The 24467-nt window shown below is 47.3% G+C and overlaps 3 protein-coding genes across 8 annotated transcripts in view; 1 reads left to right on the forward strand and 2 right to left on the reverse strand.

Moving 5' to 3' along the window:
• MYO19 (myosin XIX) overlaps positions 1–6566 on the forward strand; it is a 27638-nt gene extending 21072 nt beyond the window's left edge. For 3 of the 6 annotated variants that reach the window (XM_078379279.1, XM_078379278.1, XM_020786892.3), the window contains 9 exons: positions 62–211; positions 967–1074; positions 1516–1586; positions 2041–2153; positions 3185–3336; positions 3532–3661; positions 3778–3863; positions 5055–5363; positions 5773–6566. In XM_078379279.1, coding sequence (XP_078235405.1) covers positions 62–211; positions 967–1074; positions 1516–1586; positions 2041–2153; positions 3185–3336; positions 3532–3661; positions 3778–3863; positions 5055–5363; positions 5773–5901 — 1248 coding nt within the window. In that variant the 3' untranslated portion in view covers positions 5902–6566. Of the gene's footprint in view, positions 1–61; positions 212–966; positions 1075–1515; positions 1587–2008; positions 2154–2644; positions 2764–3184; positions 3337–3531; positions 3662–3777; positions 3864–5054; positions 5364–5772 lie in introns of those variants that run through there. The other 3 variants (XR_013538078.1, XM_078379280.1, XM_078379281.1) reach the window with 3 other exon arrangements.
• ZNHIT3 (zinc finger HIT-type containing 3) lies at positions 6217–10731 on the reverse strand. Its single transcript, XM_020786903.3, has 5 exons — positions 10573–10731; positions 9708–9739; positions 8491–8583; positions 7906–7986; positions 6217–7476 (listed from the first exon to the last, which is right to left on the reverse strand). Exons 1-5 carry the CDS (start codon positions 10665–10667, stop codon positions 7283–7285), a joined length of 495 nt encoding a protein of 164 aa, XP_020642562.3. The 5' UTR covers positions 10668–10731; the 3' UTR covers positions 6217–7282.
• A 2345-nt stretch (positions 10732–13076) lies between these two features.
• On the reverse strand, positions 13077–21249 carry LOC110075502 (lysophosphatidic acid receptor 1). The gene has a single exon (XM_078379284.1). It carries the CDS (start codon positions 14909–14911, stop codon positions 13946–13948), a length of 966 nt encoding a protein of 321 aa, XP_078235410.1. The 5' UTR covers positions 14912–21249; the 3' UTR covers positions 13077–13945.
• Positions 21250–24467: the final 3218 nt, after the last annotated feature.

Below are 24467 nucleotides of genomic sequence, written 5' to 3' on the forward strand. Positions count from 1 at the left end.
TCTTTGTTTACTGTTAAACACAACAAATATTTACAATGATGTGTTTGTTGTTCAAAAAAAGGACCCTGTCCCCCCAGAATTGATTCAGCTGCTGCAGCGCTCCCAAGATCCTCTGCTTCAGAAATTATTTCCACCGAGCCAAAAAGCAAACAACAGCAATGTCAAGACTCAGACGAAGCCAGCCGTTGCCACTGTGGTCTCCAAATTCAAGGTTTGTCCCTTTGGGGGATTTTAAAAATAGATTTAAGCACGGCAAAGCACACTCCGGTATCTTTTCCTTTTCCCTCCGACAGCTTCTCTCTGCCACAGTCAAGGGTAAAGGACTGTATTGGAAACGAAAAGCTACCCAACCATATTTTGAAAATGAAATGAAAACTGAGATTCTCAGCAGAGGAAGCCATGGGCATAAGGCAGAAGGGCTTGGTGTGCTTTGCACCACAGGCCATAGCTTGTAGCTCTCAGGGTGAATTATGTTAATTAAAAGTAACTTATTTCTTCATCATGGTCTCTGTACATTCAAAGACCCATCAGGGTGACTAGACAGAAAATCTCTCAAAGAGCAAACATCACAAGAATCAGCCTCTTTAAATGAATGAGAAACTTGAAACAATTACTTTTTACTGTTAGTGGAAATATAGGAGTGTAGTAAGTGAACAAAAATTTAAATGACTGAACTTCTGCATAAGTACTCTTTGAACAATCCTGTAGAGTGCAAGAATCCTGATAGAACACAGTTTCACAACATATGGACTAGAAACTTGACTTGAAACCAGAACCTGGTTTAATTTTCAGTATTGAGAAGACTGACCACAGCCGCCTTTTCTTTCTTTCTTTCTTTCTTTCTTTCTCTTTCTTTCTTTCTTTCTTTCTTTCTTTCTTTCTTTCTTTCTTTCTTTCTTTCTTTCTTTCTTTCTTTCTTTCTTTCTTTCTTTCTTTCTTTCTTTCTTTCTTTCTTTCTGCTCATAGGGTTCCCTTGAACAGCTGGTGGGGATCCTGAACAGCACTACCCCACACTACATCAGGTGCATCAAGCCCAATACGGATTGCCAAGCAGCTCTTTTCCAAAAAGATGAGGTAATAATCCTCTCAGACCCTTGAGTGTCTGAAGGTGAGCTTGGTCTCTGGTGCTGGACATCGATGTACAGGTTGTCACTCTGGGACCAGCCGTCAGCACTAGACTTGTTGAACAAACACGGAAAGCTGAGCGGGTTGAGGTCCTGCAGGGATGTGCCGTTTGCAAACCCCGTCAGAACCTTCAGGGCATTCCACCCTTTTGCACCCCGAAACCCTTTTTTTCTTTTGAAATTCCTTTCTGTCATCGACTGGGCATGGATGCAGTCCCACAACATCTTTCTCCCCTGCTTCTTTCTGTTGTGCAGTTGTTGCCCATTTTGCAGATGTAAATGCTAAGGCTAAGAGCCTGGTGAGGTTCAGACTAGGCACTTTTTTGATTTTGGAACCCATTTCTCTGGTCGCTAGAGTGCATCTTTCTTTAAAACCACCCTTTCCTCTCAGGTTCTGCGTCAGCTGGAGGCTTGTGGCATTGTGGAAACTATCAACATCAGTGCTGCTGGCTTTCCAATTAGGTAAGAACACACAAATAAAGTTTCACTTATTCCCATTTGAGACTTCTGTAACATTAGATGTATTCACCACTCATAATAAACCATGGTTGGAGGCTTAAGCCATGACAGACAACCAAACAAACCATGGCTTGTTTCCCTCACTGCTGGTTTCTTTTTAGCCCCTTTTGCCAGCTTCTGTTTCAGGGGCAAGGAAAAAAAGCCAAGGATAAGTTGCGATTGTGGTTTCAGACACTGCAAGAACATGGTGGGTAAGCCAGAGTTCTTAACCCAACAGCAGGTTGTGGTTTGTGGCTGGTTAACAAAGTGTCTCATTAGCAGTGGCAAGTTCATGCATCACAAGCCGTGGGTTGTGCAAACATAGGTGTTACAATTTTGCCCTTGTGCTTTCCTTCATAGCCTTTACGTCTTTATTACTCTCTTAGGCTGATATCTCTTCCTTCTCCACTTCGGGCAGGATTTCCTTTGGAAGCTTTCTGGAACGTTATGGCATGCTTAAAAAATCACAAAGGTGGAGCTCAGAAGCCACAAGACATCAAGAAAATGGCTTTCCCCAAGTTTTGGGAAATGGTATGTTCTGAAACTTAAAAGTTTTTCCATTGTAGCATGGAATATGTCTGAAATTAACAGGACGTTCCAAGTTGGCGCTTCCATACTTCTGTCTTTTTCATTTTTCATTTTTCTCTTTTCACTTTCATACTGTCTGCTATGCCTGTGATCCTATGAAAAAGCAGAGAAAGTTGTATTGAAAGATGAGATTTCTGACAGTCTCTCACTTTTAGGTTAAGCAGGAGTGAGCGAAGTGCAGCCTGCAGGACATCTATGCCCCCCACCTGGGCTCTCACTGCAGCAGCCACACACCCCTAACAACCTAATTCCCATTTTTCACTTTAAAAAAGAACTGTTATGTGCCAGTGTCAAAACTGGAAGGTCGGGAGGACTGTCACCGTTGCATTAAAAAAAAACCCCACAAAACCTCAGAGATGCTGTCTCTGGAGAGAAGTGTTGTTATTTTTCTTGGGGTGTTCTCTGTTCACGTTCGTGCTTTTTGGTCTCTCTAGCTCTCCCTGGATTCTTCTCCTCTTGCCAAACCTGCTTTCCTCTACAGAAAACTCTCTTCCAAGCAACCGGCTTCCCTTCTTTCTCTTTGCTCTTATAGAACCAGACCAGCTGGCAAAAGGTAAGCTTCGGTCTGGGCCTTCTGAATGAAGTGAGACAGCAGCCCTCTTCCCTGGTCGGGATTAACGCGATAAGAGTTTTTAAAGCTAGAACTAAAACGCTCCCATTTGGCGGATTTAAACCTCACTGTATGGGCCAAGAGTGACATTTCAGGGCCAGGCTCTTCCTTCTTTCTGCGCTGTCTGGCTTTCAGGTGACAACCAGCAGGGGTTTCATTTCTCAGAGCAGCGTGGAAAAGTTCCTTTTTCCGGTCTTGAGAAGTCAGTGTGAATACTGATTATACTGCTTGTGTGCATGTGAGAGAGTGTTGTGGTCTTAACTTTCCCAAGGATGTGGTACCTTTTTCTAGCACACTATTATAATTGGCATTTTTTCCCCTTTCTTATCTCCTCGGGTGCGGGGGTGTGTGACTCCTCCTGCAGAAGAGGAAGGCCGACCTCTACGCCATACCATCCAGGAAGTCTTGCGGGGCATTGGCCCCAGCGCTGCAACCCTTAAACCTGCCGAGGGCAAGTCCTGTGTTACTGCACCGGTTTACTGTGGCAAAACCAAAGTATTTCTGACAAATTCCATGGTAAGCAATGCTCGTGATGAGAAAAGAAGCTGGTGGTTCAGGAATTGGGCCAGCATGGGTCTCGCCCAAAATGTGACTCTGTGCCGTTCTGTTCTCAGAGATTCACATCCTGGGAATCTTTGAGAAGCAGATTCAGAGCCTTCACGGCTGCGAAGAGAGGTTTCAAATTGTTACTATTTTTTTTTAAATTTGCAGCTGGAGCTACTCGAGGCGCAGAGGGCTGGCTTCTTGTCCGAGAAAGCATTCTGTATCCAGTGTTGCTGGCGGAGATTTAAGCGTCAGAAGCTGGCTAAAGAGAGCCGTTCAGCCACGATCATCCAGTCAGGTGAGAAGGAAAAGGGGAGCCAGGTGAGAAGGAAGGGGGAGTTCCAGAGGCCCGGGCAGACCCCAGCAGATTTCCTTGACCCCGTTTCTCTCCTTCATTCCTACCACCTTCCTCAGCCATCCGCTCGTGGCTAGCCAGGAATCGCTTCCGGAGACTACAAAGGGCCGCTACCGTTATTAAACGGGCCTGGAAGACATGGAAGGTAAGCGAGCCACACGTGGCCAGGGAGATGAAAAGGATAAAGCCCCTTCCTGAGTGGCAGCTTTTAAGCAGGAAAACAGACGTTGACCGACCCCTCTCATGCTGGCTAAACCGAGGGAGGCTGGAGTCCAAAATGCCTGGAGGGAACTCCACAGGAGGGGTGCTGGGAGGTGTCACGTCTTCACCCACCCCCAGCGAATCAAAGCAGAAGTAACTTCTGTAAACAGCCGCAAGAGCAGAAGCAATGACATGAAGCGACCATCTGTATTGGACCCCCTGCAGTTGGGGTTGCCGCACTCCCATGCTTTAATAGCAGCAGTGGGGTTTTAAGCAAATTCTATACGAGGAAGCATCCTGGAGTTTTCTGGAAATGTTTTCTAATTCCGTAGATTAGAATTAAACCGGAGGTGGGCATACAGGAGCACCGAAGCAAGACTGGGATTTTCCTAACCAACAAGTATTTATATCAGCTGACAGTGTTTGTTTTCAAATTTCTTAACCATGAAATAGATTTAGACAGAGCCCATTTTAATAATATGTCAGGTCGACTTGTATTTAGATCTATATGCAGAATTTTAGAAAATCAAAAATTAATAGGATGCTTAAGCATTTCAAAGGCATTTGAATTGCTTAAAAATGAAACCAGTAAGGCCCAGTTAATGTGGTTTAGCATACTCCCACTACAGGATGGCTTTGCCCAATGTCTTGGTTAAATAAAGCCAAACTTTGAAGTGGAAATCATTTCTGTTGAAAACCTTGTGAATATTTGAGCCATGCAACGGAATCGCTTAGCTCCCTCCATGTTACATTTTACAAAGCATGAGGTGCATTAAAAATGGTTAACCAACTAGTAGTCTACTGAAAGTGCAGCGTGCTGAGGGTTCCTTGGGAAGTTTCATCAAAAACATGAGGTTACAATTTTGGAACAATATGCACTGTGATTAGGAAAACAGTGTATTTTAGAACATTTTCCCCACAGAAAAAATAAAGGAATAGAAACTTTTCCGGCCCTCATGACTGCTCTTAGTGATGGCTGATGTTATCAGACCCGGAGGTAGCCTGAAAACCACCTTTTACCTGCCAATTATCCCAGGTCCTCAGCATACCATTCATGATTAATTCAGAGCACACCTACCCCTCAACTCTTCCTGTTTCCTTATTCACGTCTGGAATCCTTTTTCGCCTCCCACAGGCCAAGATGAACATGCTGGCTGCGGAGGAACTGGACGAGACCAATGGAAAACCCCTCCTTGCTTCCTCTGGAGCAGCCATTTCCTCAAGCCAGACTCGGCGCGAATGGGAAAAGCCGTGGCCGTTAGGTGCCATAATCCAGTTCTGGCCTCTCGGGCTTGTCCTCTCAAGTGCCCCCGTGACGGGAGGGGGGCTCCAGAGAGAGGCCGCGCTCCTGATGTGCCTCCGCGTCCTGCAGAAGAAGGATTGGTGCAAGGCAGAGACCAAGCCCACGGTGCCTGGCGTCATCTCCATCAGAGCCATCCCTCAGGTAAGGGCCACAAGAGTCCCCAAAGGACCGGGGCCCCTCCCCTGACAGCTAGAAAAACCACCCTTCATACCTTTCATCCCACGTGGTTTATGCAGCAAAGTATTGCCCTCCCTTTTGCACCCATCTTGTTTCAATGGCTTGTATGTCTTGACAAGCGCTAACCTCAACATCAAGAGGAATGTGTGTCTTTGGCAAGTCTTCCTCCGAGGCATGGTACAATCAACCTAGTTGCAAATTAAGTCTGGTTACTTCCCAGCCATGCAACAAAGGAGGACACGTAGATAAAGAAAACCCCATACTGTGGCAGCGTCCGCGTGATGGACCTGGGGTGCTAATAACTGAACAAGTTCAGAAGCCGAATGCCTGGCCTTTGCCTAGACCCTAACACAAGTTTGCTTTTCTTCCCCAGGGCTCCATCAAATTCCACTGCAAGAAGTCCCCGCTGCTTTATGCTGACACCAGGCCACACATTCACGGCAGCACCATCACCGGCTTCAACCAGATTCTCCTGGACCAGTGTGAGCTGCTCTCTGCTTGAACGTGGACCTGGGCACTCTATGTCTTATTTATTGCACTTTCAACTCTGCCAGCCAAGCCACCTCCTTCTCTTCTCTGTTTTAATGCCCATTTTTCTCTAGAACTGTGCAGGCAGCCTCAGACTTTGGGAAACCAACTGTGTAATCAAGATCCAAGCTCATCCATTCACATTTAGAGAGTTCACATGTTTTTAAAACCATGCCTTTACAGTGACGTTACCTACAAAGAGGACACAGGAGCTATTTTCCTTTGGTGGTGGATGGGGGTAGGGTGGCATCATCTGTTTAAAAAAAAGGCAAGGAAATTCATACCACGGTTTTGGATTTATAATGAAAGTCACCTTTTTAATATCAAGAAGATTCTTAACAGTATTCTTCAACTGCCTCTACTAAACAACTAGGTTGTTCTTGATACAACCAAAAATAACTTTTAAGAATTCCTCAGGCTGATGTGCAGCTGTTCCCCTCAAACTTCTCATTCTGTGTTCCAAAAACCAAACGAGTGAAAGAGTACCAAAGATTCACCGTGCAATACTTTTGCTTGTCCTGTGGTGTAAAAGGTCTTTTATTCTTTTAATCCTGGGGCTCCTTGTAATTTGGTGGATTGGTTTCAAAAGACCTGAACAATTTTCTACAGATCAAGACTTAATAAACCTTGACGATTTTACTACAGGCTTAGCCGTCATTTTGTTTCAATTCCGCTTCCACCACTGTCTCCATTACTGGTCGGGAAGCCCAGTTCATTGCATCTCAGTCCTCCCAAGAACAGGCAGGCCGTACCTTGGCAGGGAGTCAGCTCCGATCCATGGTCTCTCCCTTGTGATTTCCCCCAACCCGACTGCACAAAACAGAAGGACCTGGAAACTGGAGTCCCTCCCACCCAAATTCAAACAGAGAGGAAGAAAAGGAATCAACAAACTTGGGAGCAAGCGCTAAAAGAAGGGAGGTTTGGGACAAAAGAACAAAAGAAAACTGCGACTCTTGGTCTTCCAGTCGCCCACGTTGGAAATCTGGAAGCTGTAACTCAACAGGCATTTTCCCCCAATTTCTAAAGGTTCCTCTTCTTTTATAGCAAACGCTGGAGGGAAAGGGTACGGCCTGGTGAGAGCTAACGAGGGGTGTTCCCCCAGAGTACCTGGAAGATTCCCTGGCACAAGCTGGATCTTTTTCCCCCCACAAAGGATGCCCTTTGAAAATATTTGACTTGGGCTCAAACACAAGAGGTTGGAGCATCGGAACACACACAGAAAGAGAAGTTCCCTTTCCACAAAACCAGGGTGGTGGACGTTTGGAGGGGCAGGCCTGCCCCCGAAAGGGCAGCCTGGGAGTTCTCTTTACTGCCCACCGCAACCCCCCTCGCCCCCACCGGCTCCTCCCCCAATATCAGCCAGGGAGCTCCTCCCCTTCCCCTTCCGGGGGCTCAACGGTCCGCAGGCAGCAGTCGGCAAACTCGACAAAGAGGGGCTCCTGCATGCACGTCTTCAGGAGGGCGTTCTTGTCTTCGGCTCGGTCCACGCTGAGAAGAAGCTGCCGGAGGTGGGGGTTGCCTAGAATACCTCTGAGTTCTTCTGATTCCTCTGGTTTTGTTTCAAAAAAGGGAAGAAAGAAAGAAAGGGTTAGAAGAGAGAGAGAGAGAGAGAGAGAGAGACGCCTTTTGAGGTACACGGACAGGAGCTAAGCCCTCTTCGGTCATGCTGTCAGAGCGTCTAAGCCAGGTGGGCCAAGGCGTGTATGGCTGGCCCTGTCGTCATTAAACGCTAGCCTGAAGAAGGGGTGACCTCATGGCATCCGGGTACTCTCTCCTTATGAATCAAGGATCCCAGAAAAGCGGGGCTCTGGCTTGTGTGGAAAGGAGCCGGGGGGGGGGGGTGTTGAGCCTCCAGTTATGAAGAGAGCCAGCAGCAGGGTCACAAGAAAAAAAAACTCTTCATGGGTGAGCATCTGAAAAGGGGAAACTTGTGTTTGGACAAATAAAAGCCACCACGTTTTCAAACCAGAAAGCTCACCCAAGAGCTGAAGTTTCTGGAGAGGCACCTTATCGCCATCGTCCTCTTCCGTCAAGATATCATCCACAGACCAAGGGCTTCCTAAGGAAAAACCGGGACAGAGTTAAGTGGCAACCTTAACAAGAATGAAACAAAATCATAGACGGCTGGTCACTGCTTTTTGGCAGCATGGTTATCTGGCTCCGTGCTCTGGAAAACAAAAGCAGGAAAGGGCCACTCCCCTACCCATGTTGGCTCATTTCATTTCAGCATCTGGCTGGCTACTGTGGCAACAGAATATTGAAACAGGTAAGACTCAAGCTCCAATCCAACAGGGCAATGATCATGGCAGTCAGTGTGGCTAACTTATTTCACCAGAAATCTTGGGACCTGGATTCAAATCCCCATTCAGCCATGTAACACTGGGTGCCTCAGGCCACCCAGTCACTCTCTCACAGCCTGAACCACCTCGGTTTCTGCCTGAGAAGAAAACAAGGCGTTGTAGACTACCTTAAGCTCAATGAAAAACTCAAATCGTTTTCTGCTACTACTACAAACCTACATAACTCTCTCCTTTAACAAGCAGGCTAGAGAAGTGGTAAATACCTTCAGCGTCCAACGATTTCTCTCTCCAGGTACTCTGGGGAGCATCTGTGTTTGCAGGCTGTGGATGAAGATCTGCTTTGGGCCTGCAATGATCTGTTCAAATGCCAAACACATCTCATTAACTCCAAACAGGAACATTAAAAGTGAAAAATAAAGGCTAGCTTGGGCCCCCTTTGTGGTGGCTCGGCAAATTTGTCCACAAAGTCTCTCCTGCAGGCTCAGGCTTGATTTGTTTACGTGGAACTGACTAACGGTGTGGCATCGTGGTCAGACTCTCAGGGATTGATTGGGACTCCAGAGATCTAAATGCAAGTCCTTGTAAAACTCACTGGGTGACCTTGTGGGGGCAACCACTCCCCCTCTCTCACAGGGTGGCTGTATCTTGTGCTCATGGGAGGGAAAGTGGATTTTTCATTAACAACTCAATAAAGAGTAAGTATACCTATTCAGAGAGGTTGGCTGGTGTTCGACAACAAGACCCACCAGCTCCAGCCCCACAGCATCTGGGGGGGCCTCATGTTGCCCACTCCTGCACGTGGAGCTGATGTAAATTAGAGCCTGTGAGGTCAACCACAGAACCTCTACTTTTACTCCTGCTTCAGAATTAAGCAGGGAAGTGGGTGTTCTCCAGACATCCTTTGATTCCCAACCCATCAAGCTGCACAGAAAAACTGAAATGATGCGATCTGCAGTGGAACAAAAATGGTCCTCCTCTACACCTTGGCCAGACTTAAACAAGGCCCTCCTCAATCTGACCTGGTGGGATTAATGACAGAAAATATGGATTTTCAACATTTCTGCCCAGCATTTGAGGGGCAAGGGGGAAATGGCAGAAACCATGGTGGTTTAAGGAGGAGGAGGAGGCATTCATCAGGGGTGGCAGGGGTGTTTCCTTTGACTTCAGTACCTCTGGATAAACAACAAAACCACTCAAGGAGCACAGGGCAGTCATCCTAACTACTGCCAAATGGAGGGCTTTAGTCCTTTCTCTAGTCACGAGGGCTTCTGGTTGCAGTCCTTGGACAAAGCGGACCCCATCTGCCCAGCCCTGCTAGACACCCTAACACTGCCCCGTAGGATGAGTGGGCAGGTTCCTGACCACTAGGCCTGCCATCCTCTCCGTCTGTCTGTTCAGAATCACCACCCAGAGAGCTGCAGTGGCAGGACTCCAGCAGGGTGGGGGTGGCGCAAAACGGGGCAAGGGGATCTGAACCCACCTTTGTGCTTCTTGCAGCAAGACACGGAGCAGCTGAAACAGAACAAAAAAAGATTAAGTGGATTGGAGACGCAAGTAAAAGGCGAAGGGATGAGAGTGCGTCTGGGAGATGGTTACAGAAGTTGATTAGGGTCTCCCACAGAACCCAACATGACATGATTATACTGTACGTTCTTCCTTCTAGAAAGCTAGCATGAACGCCCAACCTGAAAAATGTTACTTTTTCACAGTTTATTTGCTTTTCCCCCCTTTGTTCTTTTATGATATGTGAGATGTTGGTGCTCTCCCCGTGCTGCCCCCTCCCATTCCAGGTTTTGTCCTTATACAGGTTGACTGTGACTGCAAGTGATTTTATTAGGGTTCTGACTTCATGATAAAGGGGAGGGAGGGCAAGGTTTGGCAGGCAGGGCTCTCCAGATGTTGGACTCCAACTCCCACGATCCCCCACTGCTGAAGACTGATGGGAGAGGGCGTCCAAGAGCATCGGGAGGTTTGCCACGCATTGCCTAACGCACTTTTAAGGTTAATCCAAGATTTAAAAAAGAAGAAATACATGGGAAGGCACTTTTTTTTTTTTTTTTGCAAACCCACAGCTCTCCCACTGTAGGGCTGCCCCCTCTGAGCACGCACAAAGCGTTTCTTCCTCCTACCCATACGCAGCCCATCTTTACCTGCAGACACCCCCTCCAAAAATAAACATACACAAAGACTCAGGACAAGCACATGTCAACCCACCCACGCCGCTTTCCCAACCCAAGTGAGGCTATGCCCCCTGTGTACTGCAACGCCTATCATCCCCTGGGCGAGATAGGATGATGGAAGCTGTAGTCCAAGCCCCATCATGGGCTTCGATGCCTGAGACTCACTATCTCTCCCGGCAAGCCGGGCAGCGGTATTTAGCGACGCTCCGGCCGCCCTTCCCGCAAACGACGCAGCGGCACCCGCCCGCCGGTCTCTCCATGGTTCAGCCCGGGAGCGGGGAAAGGGATCCACGTGGGTCGGGCCCTCGCTCACTTCCGGCTTCGCCCCCTCCTGGGCGGGGCTTCGGCTCCAGGCCGAATCAGCCGCTCATCCGAGCGAGTCGATCTCCTCTCCCCCCCTCCAGCTTTGTGCCCAAGCTCTTAGCCTCCCAATTGGAACCCAAATCGCATTGGTTTGCGGGACCAGCTCAGAAAGAAAGACAGATATTTTGTTTTATTTCTCAGCCGCACCATCTTGTGGCCTTGGCACTCCCTGCTCTGGCTGGTTTCCCTTCTGGAGGTTAAACGTAAAAGATCACAATGGAAACCCAACCCACAAACCGAACTCGGAAGAACTAAAAACAAACCGGTTTAAAAGACAAGAAAAGGTAAAAACGCTAAACCCGACAAGCGCTGGAAAAGGGCGAGGCCAGCCGGGAAAGCCAAAGAGGTGGACGTGGGAATAGCTAAACCTCCCAGGAGTCCGCCTGCACAAGATTAAGTTCCAGCCCCGTTGTTAACGCGCGTTGTGCGCCAAGCGCATCTTGACGTTACTCCTCGCCGGCTGCACGGATGCGCCAGCAGATCTAATTAGTTACGCCCGGTTTAGCTTTTTTGCAATAAAGGTTGATGATTCTGAAAGAAGGAAGTGCAGTTTATTAACTCTACAGCCCCAAGCCAAACAAGGCATTTCCACTCCACCCGACCCCCCGTCAGCAAAAATGATGTAATAAAGGTGAGGAGATAAAAACATGTTTGCTTTAATTAAAAAAAAACAACAACCAACCCTGTGGGACCAAGTCTGACTCCTGAGAAGATGTAGAAGGATTTCCCTGTTTTCCTCCTTATATTGACTCAGGATTCTGAGGTGGATATAGATTAACAGTTTAACTCTAAGCCACACCGCATGCTGTCAAAACATCATACTGTGCACCTCACAACAACTGGATGTTACTTTTATTTATTTTCCCCCCAATCATAGTCTTTCAAACCAATTTTCCATTGAACTGAGAAGTTTCCATTAATGAAAAGAAATCAGGTTATGAATGCATAATAAATCATTTAATAACTACCGCGTCCCAAAATGTTGACTTTTATTTACTATAACTGTTCACATGTCTACTCTGACCCGCATCAAATGAGCTCAAGGCAGTGTAACGGGCAAGGCCTCTCCTCTCTCCCAGTCCCCCACTTTAATTTCACAACACTCCTATAAGGTAGGTCAACTTGAGGGATACAGAGGGAAAAGGAGGGAGGGAGAGAGAGACTGGACACCTCACAGCTCAGTGCAACTTGAACCTGGATCTCTCAAGTCCTAGTCAAGCAATTGGACCACAACTCCCAGCGACCCTAGCTACCATATTGTGTATACAGGGGGTGCTGGGGGTTGTAGTCCAACACCACATCCTTGCTGTAAACTGTCACTCCAGCCCACACTGAATTAAATAAGAGACATACTTCTGTCTTACACATAAGCCCATTTACGAAAATGGGATCATCTGTTGGATTTGCCTTCAAGGCCCAATAAAGGTTGTGATCCTATACTCCATTTAAGTCAATGGGTTTTAGTTCTAAGTTGGCGAGCATGCATGCAATCATGCACTTTGTCCCTTATTCCTTCTCCCTCCACAAGAGTTAAAGCCTGCATCAAGCATCTTTCTGTCATATTGAACCCATGGGATGCCGAGCTCAGAACGGTGTACGGAGGGAAGGTGGGTTGATCTAAATAGTAAACTGTGGCGCATAAGGCTTCCAGTGGAAGACCGCAGCTTCTCTGGTTGGGGAAATTACCATTTCATTTGTGACCCAGGCATCACAAATGAAGCAACAGTGCCCAGCAACAGTGGGGCCAACCTGTGGTCCTCCAAGTGTGTTTGGACTGCAGGACTCCTCGGAAGCACAGCTGGTGTTTCCTCAGAAGAGCCAGATGTTGTCTGTGTTCATGGGCAGCTCGGCTTCCATACCAACAGATATTGTCTCTCCTGGATTTCAGGCTGGAGAACATTACCAGGAGATGCTGGGGAGATAGCTGGGAGTCTTCTGGGAAGCTTGGGCTTCCTCACTGACAGACAGATTTCTTAAAGCCTCATCCAAGACTTAAACCATTATACCACACAGCCTTTCGTGATCAGAAATGAGAAACACTGTTTTTCTGGTCTATAGAAACCCACAGCTAACAATGCCACTGCAATGTAGTCCAAATTCTGGGATTTGTAATTGTCAAAAAAAACCTTCTCTACTTCTGCTCATGATCCATGACTGCAATAAAGGTGCACACAATTTGCGGCTTACTGCATCACTCGACAAATATACATATTACATTTCTACTTTGGTTTTTAAGAAAACAGACCAGATTTCTGTTTTTTTTCCCCATTTTTAAAAAAGAAAATCTTTTCACTATGTAAACCTCATTTTTCCTGTTTCATGAGATAAGCTGGTCATATAAAAGCTGACAAACATTAATGTAATAAATATACACTGCAATCAAATAAACAGATGTGCAATCAACCCAGAAGAAATGACAAAACCCTTTGATTAATAATGAACAACAACCATAACAACAACAATTCTTTCTCAGACCAATATAATACTTTGATTCTAATAAGAAGGGGAGGTAAAAAATGTATTAACAGCCAGAATCATTTTGGGGCTTTATACTGGAACAAGTGTAATTACATAGAGTTGTGACTTGAATTGTTGCTTGCATTTCTCATAAAAAAACAAGTCACATAACTGGCACAAAATGAGGAACACAAGGGGCAACTCATAAATCAGTGGAAATTTGTTGCCACAATTTATGCAATTATACTTAAAGCTAGCGCAAATCCCCAGCAAGATTTTGGTGAAGGTCCTTTGGCAGACATTACATGGCTGGAGCGTCTTGCTGATAACTCACTCTGAAAATAGTCCTCATTAAGATCTTTATATTTTCACCACGAGTAATTCTTTTCATGAATCTAAGTACATGTACATCTTCCAAGTATGATCCAGATGGGAACAGGGAATCCTTTATTACCATCTTTCTTTCCCTTGGGAGCTGTCCAGCCGGTTTGGTGCTGACGTTCATCAGATTTTGAGGTGAACTACTCTTTTTTCCCCGTATAGAGATTTCAAGCTGCAATCCTAGACATGCCTACCTGGGATAAAGTCCCAATAAACATAGCACTGATTCTGAGTAGACATGTACAGGATTGCGCCCATCTTCATGCACCAATGTGGGTATTTCAAGTTGCTTGGATGGAAACCCTCAGACTTTCAGTTCTTCTGGTTTGGGGCACTCTCACATTTTCCCTATAGCTTGGACTTCAATCCGATTGTTGGAAGGGCACCTCAGAGACCTGAGCCTGTCACCCAGCCTCTTCACATTGAGAGTATATATGATGGGGTTTCCCAATGAATTAATGGTTATCATCATAGCTGTCAAGTTTCGGAAGATGTAGATGCCTGGGAAGAGATCTCTGAGGCAGCGCTGAGTAGCAGAATCGAACACGGCACCTACAAAGAAGGGTGTGTAAGAAAGCAAAGTCAGGACCCAGATTAGCACGCTGGTCCTCACAACCTGGATCTCAGCCAGACGGTAGGTGGTATGGTGTTGGCCCAGCGCTCCCATTGACTTATTCTGCTTTCTCAAAAAGCCAATGATGCTGATGTAGGTGAAAAATGGAAGGATCAAAGCCACTGCACTATGAGGAATGGCAATGAAGAGAAGATAGTCAATGCATAGGGGCCCATAAAGAGCAGAGATGTTCTCCTGCTCCAGGCAATTCCACCCCATCAGAGGCATGAATCCTAGGAAGAAGGCGAACACCCAAATGACAAAGACAACTCCTAAGATCTGGTTTCTGGTGATCCGGTGCCTTGTCCACAGGCTTTCAGTCACAGCCAGGTAGCGCTCAATCCCAATGGCCACTAGGTTGTAGATGGTGGCCAAGATGGAGATGATGTAGAAAGTGTATGCTTTGAGGAGGTCCTTGGTCCCAACCATGGTGCTTTCGGGGTTCATGATAAACATGGTGGCAATCCAGAAGCCCGAGGAGCTGGTGAGAAAGTCAGAGACAGCTAAGTTGCAGAAGAGAATGCAGATGGGTTTGTGTAGGTCTTTGGAACATGTCACAACAAGGATGACGACAGAGTTGAAGACCACAGAGGTGAAGGTCATTGCCATTTGAGGAACTCCTAAAGCATACACCAGGGGCCTGCTCCAAATCTCAGTCGTGCGGTTGTGACAGTTGTAATGCTGAATCATGATGGAAATCAGAGCTGCAACTCTGTGGAGGGCTCAGAAGGGAGCTTGGATCCAGAGGCTGCACCGGGTGTGTGTGTGTGTGTGTGTGTGTGTGTGTGTGTGTGTGTGTGTGTGTGTGTGTCAGAAATGAGAGCGAGAGCCAGGAATCAGAGTCCAAAGTCAGAACCAAAAGCTGAGGTCCGAACCCAGGAGTCACAAATGGAGGCCTCAATGAGGAGTCGATGCCAAAGATTGGAACCAGGAGGCAAAGCCAAGGATCAAACCTGAAGGCTGGAGAGAGTACTGAGGACTTCTCCTTCTGTGTCCTGTGATTCCTGATTATGACCTATGAAGGCGCACTGAAATTTTAAGTCAACCGAGACCCTTCTTATTTCCTTGTCTTGCAGCTGGATGAAAAACAGATGGACTTCCAGCCTTGCGGCTCTAAGTGAAGAGGCTCCACATCGCGCATTCCTGTTTCTAGAATACCGCCTGAGCTTTGGATTAAACGTTAACTCTTGTGCATCATAGCATTTTGGTCTTCGTCTGTCTTCCCTGAGGTTGCTAGGATGAACTAGGCAGCAAAAGCATCCAATAAACTCATACTAATCTCCCTGTTGATTCTTGGTCAGGAACCTCAATTTGGCTGTGTGGAGTAGAACTGCACCAATTAATTGCACACACATATGTACACATACATTACTGTAGTGTTTTAAAACACACAGGATGAAATCCTGTTGTCTAGCATAGTAACTTGTACTAAAGTAGGCCTACTGAATCAATGGGGATTGGGTGAGTCAGCTCCTCCATAAGTCCCATGGATTCTAATGGGCCTACTCTAATTGTGTCTTATTTTAGCATATTAAGTCGTAGAGAGCAGATCCATTAAAATCCATGGGATTTATGGAGGACTGCACTCATCCGATCCCCATTGATTCAATGGGCCTGCTCTAGTGTGGTTTACTATACTAAGCAACAGGATTTCAGCCATCCTTGTCTTGTAGCACCATAAACAAGGGATCTCTTACGGTTACCCAAGCTGAGCTGAGCTACTGAATGGTCGCTGCCTGTACTTTTTGCAGTAATCTAGGTTTTTTTGAAACTATCCTCACTCCATGCCACAGTGTTCCTCAGAACATTTTAGTACTATACAGATAAAAGGAACTTCTAATTCATTTTAAAGCACGCCCCATTTCCCTGCATATTATACCTTAGTTTGGTTTTGAATCTATGTGTCCACAGAGAGACCCATGAGAAAGCACCTGATACGTCACAAATCTGGATGTTCCCTTTTGAAGTGGTTGGTGCAACAAAACGCAGCACAAGACCCTTGCATTTTCATTGGGATATAAGCCATTTGCAGCTCTTGGGAGGCGACAAATTGAAAAACTGCTTGCCATTTTGGTTGCATCAAAATGATGGGACGTAGCTGGCAGGGTGTTGATGGACGATTTACATGCCATACTTGGGCAGCAGAGGGCGCTATAGCAAAAGGAAACCTTCCATATGCCAATCCTGCATCTCTCTCTCTCTCTGGAAGGAAGGAAATCCCGCACATTTCACTTCTCTAAAGAAAAACATGTTGCAGGAAGGGTCAGCTAGGCATACGTGGGACCAGCATAAATTCACGTGCAAAGACAAACATTTAAACACAAACAGCCTCGTATCATTAAGCTAGGAAATGGCATGAGCAGCAAATTTGACAGGCAAAATGGGGCCTCAAATGTAACACGTTAACAACATAACAAACCTTCCTTTCAGCGATGAGAAATCCCTAATACTTTCCAGATTAAGGTAACAAGGGCAGGGAACATTGTTTTCCCCAGCAGTGAGAATGAGAGTTTCTGCATTACTCACCGGGGGGGGGCAATTTGTATAGAGTTTGAGCGCTAGAGTGCAACAGTGCTATATAATGTTACAGCATGCATGCACTCTAGCGTTAAAGCACACTAGTCAGGGATTATGAGTTTTAATTCAAAATGTACAGAGAGCACCACATGGCCCAGTCACAGACAATATTAGAAGTAAACTAACAAAGCAATGTAAGGCTGATTCCTGTGATGCCACAGGGCTTCCGTGGAAGCACATTATTAATTGAAAAGAGTTCATAAGGTTGCTACTGCTTCTGTTAAGTGCGCTCATAACCCTCCAAGGAATGTGGTACTATTTTGTTGGTTTTCTGTGAACTAAAACTGAAGAACCAGAGATCCAAAGGAAAAGTGGGAGAGGAAGCAAATAAACCGATATAGTTACCAACTTTTCCCAAAGTGTTATGTAATGACTAAATGCTAGAACTGTAGCGGTCCCTCTGGGATAAGTGATGCCATCTTGCAGCTTGTTTCACAAGCAGTCTGTGCTCCTTGTCTGTCTCCTGCATCTGCTAACGAGACACATTTCTGGGGGGAGAGTGGTGCAGCAAAAACAGCCCTAAGCAGAGTGAAAAGGGGACCTTGCGGTCTCGCCCCTCTTTCCGCCAATCAAAGGTGGCCCATTTAGGCAGTTCTGGGGAATGGAGGGGCCCAAAAGTATCTGATTGCAGGCAATACTCTAATTCTGGGGCAGGGCAAGGTTGAAATAGCTCCAGAAAGAGTTCTGGAACAGGAGGGAGCAGACCATATTCTCCCCATCAACAACTTGAACAACATGAAAAGAGGTCAGAGGCAGAGGTAGCTACCCCACTCCAGAGCACAGAATCTTGGAACCAGAGAACCCCATTCATCATCTTAAAAAAGGCAACTTTTCCAAGTTCTGGGATGCTTGCTTTCTTTGTGAACTCCGGCATCTGCCAAATGGATTACCTTCCTTGTTAGACAATGTCAGTTCCTGCTCGGGGTAAGAAAGGCTAAATTCCCACTGGAAACATCCTTCAAACAAAGGAGTTTTGCAGAGAGTTGTGCACGCATCCAAGTGGGTTGTGCGCCATTGTGAAGAAAGGTCATTTGATCCCAGAAACAAATTAAGGCTGTCCAGAACCGACACACCCACCTTCAAAAAGATTACATGAGGATGGAAGAAGTGCCTTAGGAATCATCCTCCTTTAACATGTCACAGGTTATTGGGTGCTCAAAAAGGTAGCCTGTTTTTGGCAGGCTAGGGGAGTTGGTTGCTGTGGGAAAACCAGCCCTGGGAAAAGTCAAGAGGTGCTTCTCAAAATAATGGCTATTCATTTCTTGTCCTCATTCTGAGGAGCCAACAGTGTGATCTCAGAAACACCATCTCAGCATTGACTCAGTGCCTTCTTAGTGGTTGCTCCCAGGCTCTGGAGCTCCCTTTCAAGAAAGGCTAGGTTTGAACCATCACGTCTCCACTTCTGTCGACAGGCAAAGAGTTTTTCTATTTGAAAGTTGACTACCTGTCGAGAAAGGGGAGCTTTCAACAAAACGTGCTCCATTTTTGATCCCTCCTTAGCATTCGTTATCTTTAAACCAGATCTTGCAAAGTTCGGTCTGTCAAGCAGAGGATTGAGATAGATCTGTGCTTCTCGGCCTCTGGTCCTCCAGATGTTTTGGGTGTCTGTTCCCAAAAGCCCCGGGTGGAATGACAAACACTCAGGGATTTTGGGAAGGGAAGCACAAAACATGTAGATGGCCAAATGTTGAGAACCACTGAAATAGAGGAGTAGATTCTGGGATGCAGCATGTGAGCATGACAGCTTCAATTACCTGTAAGAATCTGGACTTATTTATTTTTTTAATCTCTCCACGATTCCCACAATTCTTATCATAAACCTCAGCTTCCCAGCTGTAAACACAGCTTTAACAGCTGGGGTGAGCTACAGGATATCAATTTCAGAAAGACTAAGATAAATTGCAGGGAAGAATTCAGGGACATTCATGGTTATAAACCATCTCATTTCTTCTTCTTCTAAAGGATAGGGAAATTATACTCTATCCATCATTCCTGGCTAATATTGTTTGGAAATATTGGAAGGAAGCACAGAGAATGGAACATTTATAAATCAATTAAATGTGTAACATGCTTTGGAGTATAAATAAAACAGGACAGATAAAGAAGAATACTTGAAGCAGGTGAAACCTGTTTTTATATGCCTTCTTACCAAGCAATGTCTTTTTTTATAAAAGGAAATTAGTTGGGTTGGGGACAGACACGCTACCCAATTGCACACAGCTTCTTAACAGATCAAATTATTTTAAATTGGTTAATCTGTTTAACGACTACTGTGGCTCAGCTGAAGAGACGGGTGCATTGCAGCCCTCCAGAAGTTGTCGGTCTACAACTCCCAACATCCCTCACCATTGGCTAGGCTGTCTAGGTTTGATGGGTTTTGTAGTCCCAGAAAGTTTGCAGGATCACATGATGCCCTGGCCATGGAGCACACACAGAGAAGCACAGCGAAAGTAAACGCTCATTGTCCCATTATCCAGTTTATGTTTCTCTCACCCCTCTTAAAGCGGATTAAAGTCTTCCTTTTCGGCCATGAAAGAAGGTGGGGGGAAGCACTGTTTGTGATCTTTCTTTTCAGCTTTGCTTTAAGAATCCATGTTTTTTCCTCCAGCCAACTCAATGGAATTCCTACATCTTAAAGGCTTTGACTCCTCGGTGCCCATGTGCCTCCTTCCGACTCTCCTCCAGACGGTGGGCAATTCCCACGCTCTAAAACAATCTCATAGGGATGAAAGATCATAACAACACTGGGGAGGGACTCATCCAACTCATCCTGAGCACAGCAGGACCTAAAAGTCCTGTACGTATCTCAATGTCTGGAGAAAAACAAGCAACGGAACCTGGGATGTATTAGAGAGATTTAAAACTGCCATAAAATTACTGTATGCTGACAGAGCACATTGCATTATGGGGCACGTTGTGTTTGAATTTGTTTTAAAGTCTTGTTTCTTTGTTCATTTGTTTTCCAAAGAAAGAAAAAGAGAAACTCAGAAGATAAAAGCATAGTCCTTGATAGGCCCTTATCTGCACTTTACTAGAAATGATTAAACAACTAAAAGTACACCAGGTTTAAAGGCAAGAGAATGAAGGCGTATGAGCAAATATTAAATCTTACAGTCCTAACAAAGGGCATAACATTTAAAGGAAGTGGCCCAATCTTATTGATTTATACAAACACATAAGGGCAGTCACATGTTCCTCCCGGCAAACTCCCCTTTACACATCCAATCTGGTTGTGAGATCTGGTGTGCATCTGGTTGTGCAAAGGGGAGTCTGCTGGAGGGAGAAAGCTGCGTTTTAACCCCAGCTGGATTTCGTTTATAGCTCTTCATCATCTTGGAAGCTAACATTTCAGTAATGAACAATCCAATCCCAGTTTTATCTGCTGTTACTCTTTCATTCCTTATTATTTTTTTTTAAATGCCCATTTCCACACACAAAGCTATTGGCCATTCTCTACATCACAAAGCAGGCTGAAGAGTTGCCTTTAGTCATGCTGTTCTTTAGAGCAGCAGCAGCCAACAGATCCGAGATCAATTCTGCATCTTCAGCTAGAAGAGAACCCTCCACAACAGAACTACTGGGTTGCATCCATTGGCTTAATTCTCTTTGTCTGGGTTTTGTTGCGCCAAGAGTAGATCTGGGAAAACGATGACCATATCAAGAGGTTGTAACCTAACTTTTCATGTGCTAGCTAGGTGTTTTGCTTGTATTATCTCTAGGAGCTAAAAATGAGAATTCCTCCAAATCACCCTACATGACCCTCCCAGTTAGGAAGGAGTAACAGACTTTGCCTGGGCTCCATCCTGCCCAGAAGAGTACTGTAGAGATAACAGGTGAAAACCCAACCTGTTAAAAGGTGCCAACTGGAAGAAAGCTTTAGCCAGAACAGTGCCAGCTTTGAGGATGAAGCAAGTAAGCCATTGAAGAACAACGTAGACCAGATGGAGGATGAGAAGTTACTGAGAGACGTGAGTTTTATTCTAGTTGACTGTAAATATCTGTATCCTGTCTTTTGATAAGGCAGTCTTCAATACAAAATAAGAATGTTGGACTGACCTTTCATAATACTGTATTTGAGAATCTAACTAAAACACACATGTAAACCAAGAGGTAGAAAACCAAGCACTCAGCCAACTTTTTTTAAAAAAGAAAGAAAGATGAAGACATAGTGTTCTGACATGTCAAAAACTGGAAAGAAGAACAGTTTCAAATTGGCCTCCATAACTCTGAAAGGGCCAGGCAGGTGTTTCTGCAGGACTTGTGACATAATTCCAAAGAATGCTGTCAAACAGGAGTGAGGACAGAATCAGGGTGGATGGCAGAAGTTTATACAATGGTGCTGGGTGTGATGAGAGTCAATGGGTCCATGTTCCACCACAATTCAGGGTGGTTTTTTTCAAAAGAAATTGATTGCCATGCATTTCAAAACCAGACAATAAAGGAAACCACTTCTCTGTACAACATGCAAAACCTGTGGCACTCAATAGTCTTCAAGACGAGCGTGCCTGCTGACAGAGGGAACAAGAGACCATCTGCCGGCCACAGCCCACTGGGTGAGAGGCAGTGGAACTGTGGTCGGCTCCCTGTTGGATGCCAGCCCTTTCTCAAGGGAGCTGGCTCAACCTTCCCCTGTGCTGGCAGGATCAGGCCCTGCTGCTCCCGGCTGCCTCATCTCCTACCAACACCGGCCACCTGGCCCAGGGGGAGAGAAAGGTTTTAACCGGAGCTTCCTTTGGGACCTGACCGGACGAGCGTGCCTGCTGACAGAGGGAACAAGAGACCATCTGCCGGCCACAGCCCACTGGGTGAGAGGCAGTGGAACTGTGGTCGGCCCCCTGTTGGATGCCAGCCCTTTCTCAAGGGAGCTGGCTCAACCTTCCCCTGTGCTGGCAGGATCAGGCCCTGCTGCTCCCGGCTGCCTCATCTCCTACCAACACCGGCCACCTGGCCCAGGGGGAGAGAAAGGTTTTAACCGGAGCTTCCTTTGGGACCTGACCGGACGAGCGTGCCTGCTGACAGAGGGAACAAGAGACCATCTGCCGGCCACAGCCCACTGGGTGAGAGGCAGTGGAACTGTGGTCGGGCCCCTGTTGGATGCCAGCCCTTTCTCAAGGGAGCTGGCTCAACCTTCCCCTGTGCTGGCAGGATCAGGCCCTGCTGCTCCCGGCTGCCTCATCTCCTACCAACACCGGCCACCTGGCCCAGGGGGAGAGAAAGGTTTTAACCGGAGCTTCCTTTGGGACCTGACCGGACGAGCGTGCCTGCTGACAGAGGGAACAAGAGACCATCTGCCGGCCACAGCCCACTGGGTGAGAGGCAGTGGAACTGTGGTCGGGCCCCTGTTGGATGCCAGCCCTTTCTCAAGGGAGCTGGCTCAACCTTCCCCTGTGCTGGCAGGATCAGGCCCTGCTGCTCCCGGCTGCCTCATCCCCTACCAACACCGGCCACCTGGCCCAGGGGGAGAGAAAGGTTTTAACCGGAGCTTCCTTTGGGACCTGACCGGACGAGCGTGCCTGCTGACAGAGGGAACAAGAGACCATCTGCCGGCCACAGCCCACTGGGTGAGAGGCAGTGGAACTGTGGTCGGCCCCCTGTTGGATGCCAGCCCTTTCTCAAGGGAGCTGGCTCAACCTTCCCCTGTGCTGGCAGGATCAGGCCCTGCTGCTCCCGGCTGCCTCATCTCCTACCAACACCGGCCACCTGGCCCAGGGGGAGAGAAAGGTTTTAACCGGAGCTTCCTTTGGGACCTGACCGGACGAGCGTGCCTGCTGACAGAGGGAACAAGAGACCATCTGCCGGCCACAGCCCACTGGGTGAGAGGCAGTGGAACTGTGGTCGGGCCCCTGTTGGATGCCAGCCCTTTCTCAAGGGAGCTGGCTCAACCTTCCCCTGTGCTGGCAGGATCAGGCCCTGCTGCTCCCGGCTGCCTCATCCCCCTCTCAACATGAGCTACATGGCTGGGAGGGAGAGAAGGGGCTTTAGAAAAGTTTTATTTTATATATGTTTTAAATGTTTTTAAATTGTTATTAATTGCCCTCAGTGAAGAAGAGACCCACAGTGGATCTAATGGAACAGGAAGGGGGGAGGGTGTTGGAGGGGGCAGCCATTGAGGTGGTGCTGGGTAGGGGAAGGAATGGCGGTGGGGGTAGGACATGCCCGCGTAGGAGAAGAGAGGTTAGATATCTTACATCTATCCCCTCTTCTAGTTCTACCCCCAACCAGATGGTATCAGGCGACCATATCAGCAAACCCTCGAGCCACACGGTGCTGTTGATGAACGCCAGGTCAGTACAAAATAAAACTGCCCTCATCCATGATGTAATTCTGGATGAGGGGTCTGACCTGGCGTGCATTACTGAGACCTGGGTGGGAGAGGAGGGTGGTGTTCCCCTCTCCCAGCTATGTCCGCCTGGGTACTCAGTCCAGCACCAGGGTCGCTCAGAGGGTCGGGGAGGGGGAGTTGCTATAGTCTATAGGAGTTCTATCTCCTTGACCAGGCTTCCTGTCCCTTTGAGAGGAGGTCTCGAGGGCCTGTATTGTGTGTTGGGCTCGCGAGACAGGTTAGGGATTCTGTTGGTGTACCGCCCACCCTGCTGCGTACCAACAGTCTCCCTGCCTGAGCTGACAGAGGTAGTCTCGGACCTGATGTTGAGGACTCCCAGGCTGTTGGTGCTGGGGGACTTCAACATCCATGCCGAGGCTGCCTTGACTGGGGCGGCTCAGGACTTCATGGCCACCATGACAACCATGGGGCTGTCTCAATGTGTCATCGGTCCGACGCATGAGAAGGGCCACACCTTGGACCTGGTTTTCTCAACGGGACTGGAAGATGGTGGTTTGGATGTGGAGGGGCTGGTCGTGACCCCATTGTCATGGTCAGACCACTTCCTGGTCAAGTTCAGTCTATTAGCGTCTTCTTCCCTCTGCAAGGGTGGGGGATCTATTAAGATGATCCGCCCTCGGAGACTAATGGATCCAGATGGATTCCTGAATGCTCTGGGGGATTATCCGTCTGATATGGTCGGCGCTCCTGTCGAAGCTCAGGTCACCCTATGGAATAGGGAGATGACCCGGGCAGTTGACACGATTGCGCCTAAGCGTCCTCTCCCTGCTCGCCGAGCCCAGACAGCTCCTTGGTATACTTCTGAACTGCGGGCGATGAAGCGAGAGGGGAGACGGCTGGAGCGCAGGTGGAGGAAATCCCGCTGGGAGTCCGATCGAACACGACTTAGAGCCCATTATCGGGCCTATTTCGTGGCAATACGGCTGGCGAAACGGCAATATTTCTCCAGCCGTATTGCTTCCTCAGAATGTCGTCCAGCAGAGCTGTTTCGGGTGGTCCGGGATCTTCTTCAACCGGGAAATCCGGTGGAGGTCCCGGACTGCTCATCAGCTCGCTGTGATGAGTTTGCTATACATTTTGAGGGAAAAATCGCTCAGATTCGCAGTGGGTTGGACTCCACAGTTACTGCAGAATCAGAGGATGTGTCCAGTGCGCCGTGCTTAGGTCCAGTATTAATGGATGAGTTTCAATTGTTGAGACCTGATGATGTGGACAGGGTGCTTGGATCTGTCCGTTCTACCACCACTCCGCTCGACCCTTGCCCATCCTGGCTAATTGGAAGATCAGCCAGGGGGGTTCGCACCTGGGTCCAGGAGGCCGTGAATG

The sequence above is a fragment of the Pogona vitticeps genome, chromosome 7, assembly GCF_051106095.1.
Source record: "Pogona vitticeps strain Pit_001003342236 chromosome 7, PviZW2.1, whole genome shotgun sequence".
Lineage (NCBI taxonomy): Eukaryota > Metazoa > Chordata > Lepidosauria > Squamata > Agamidae > Pogona > Pogona vitticeps.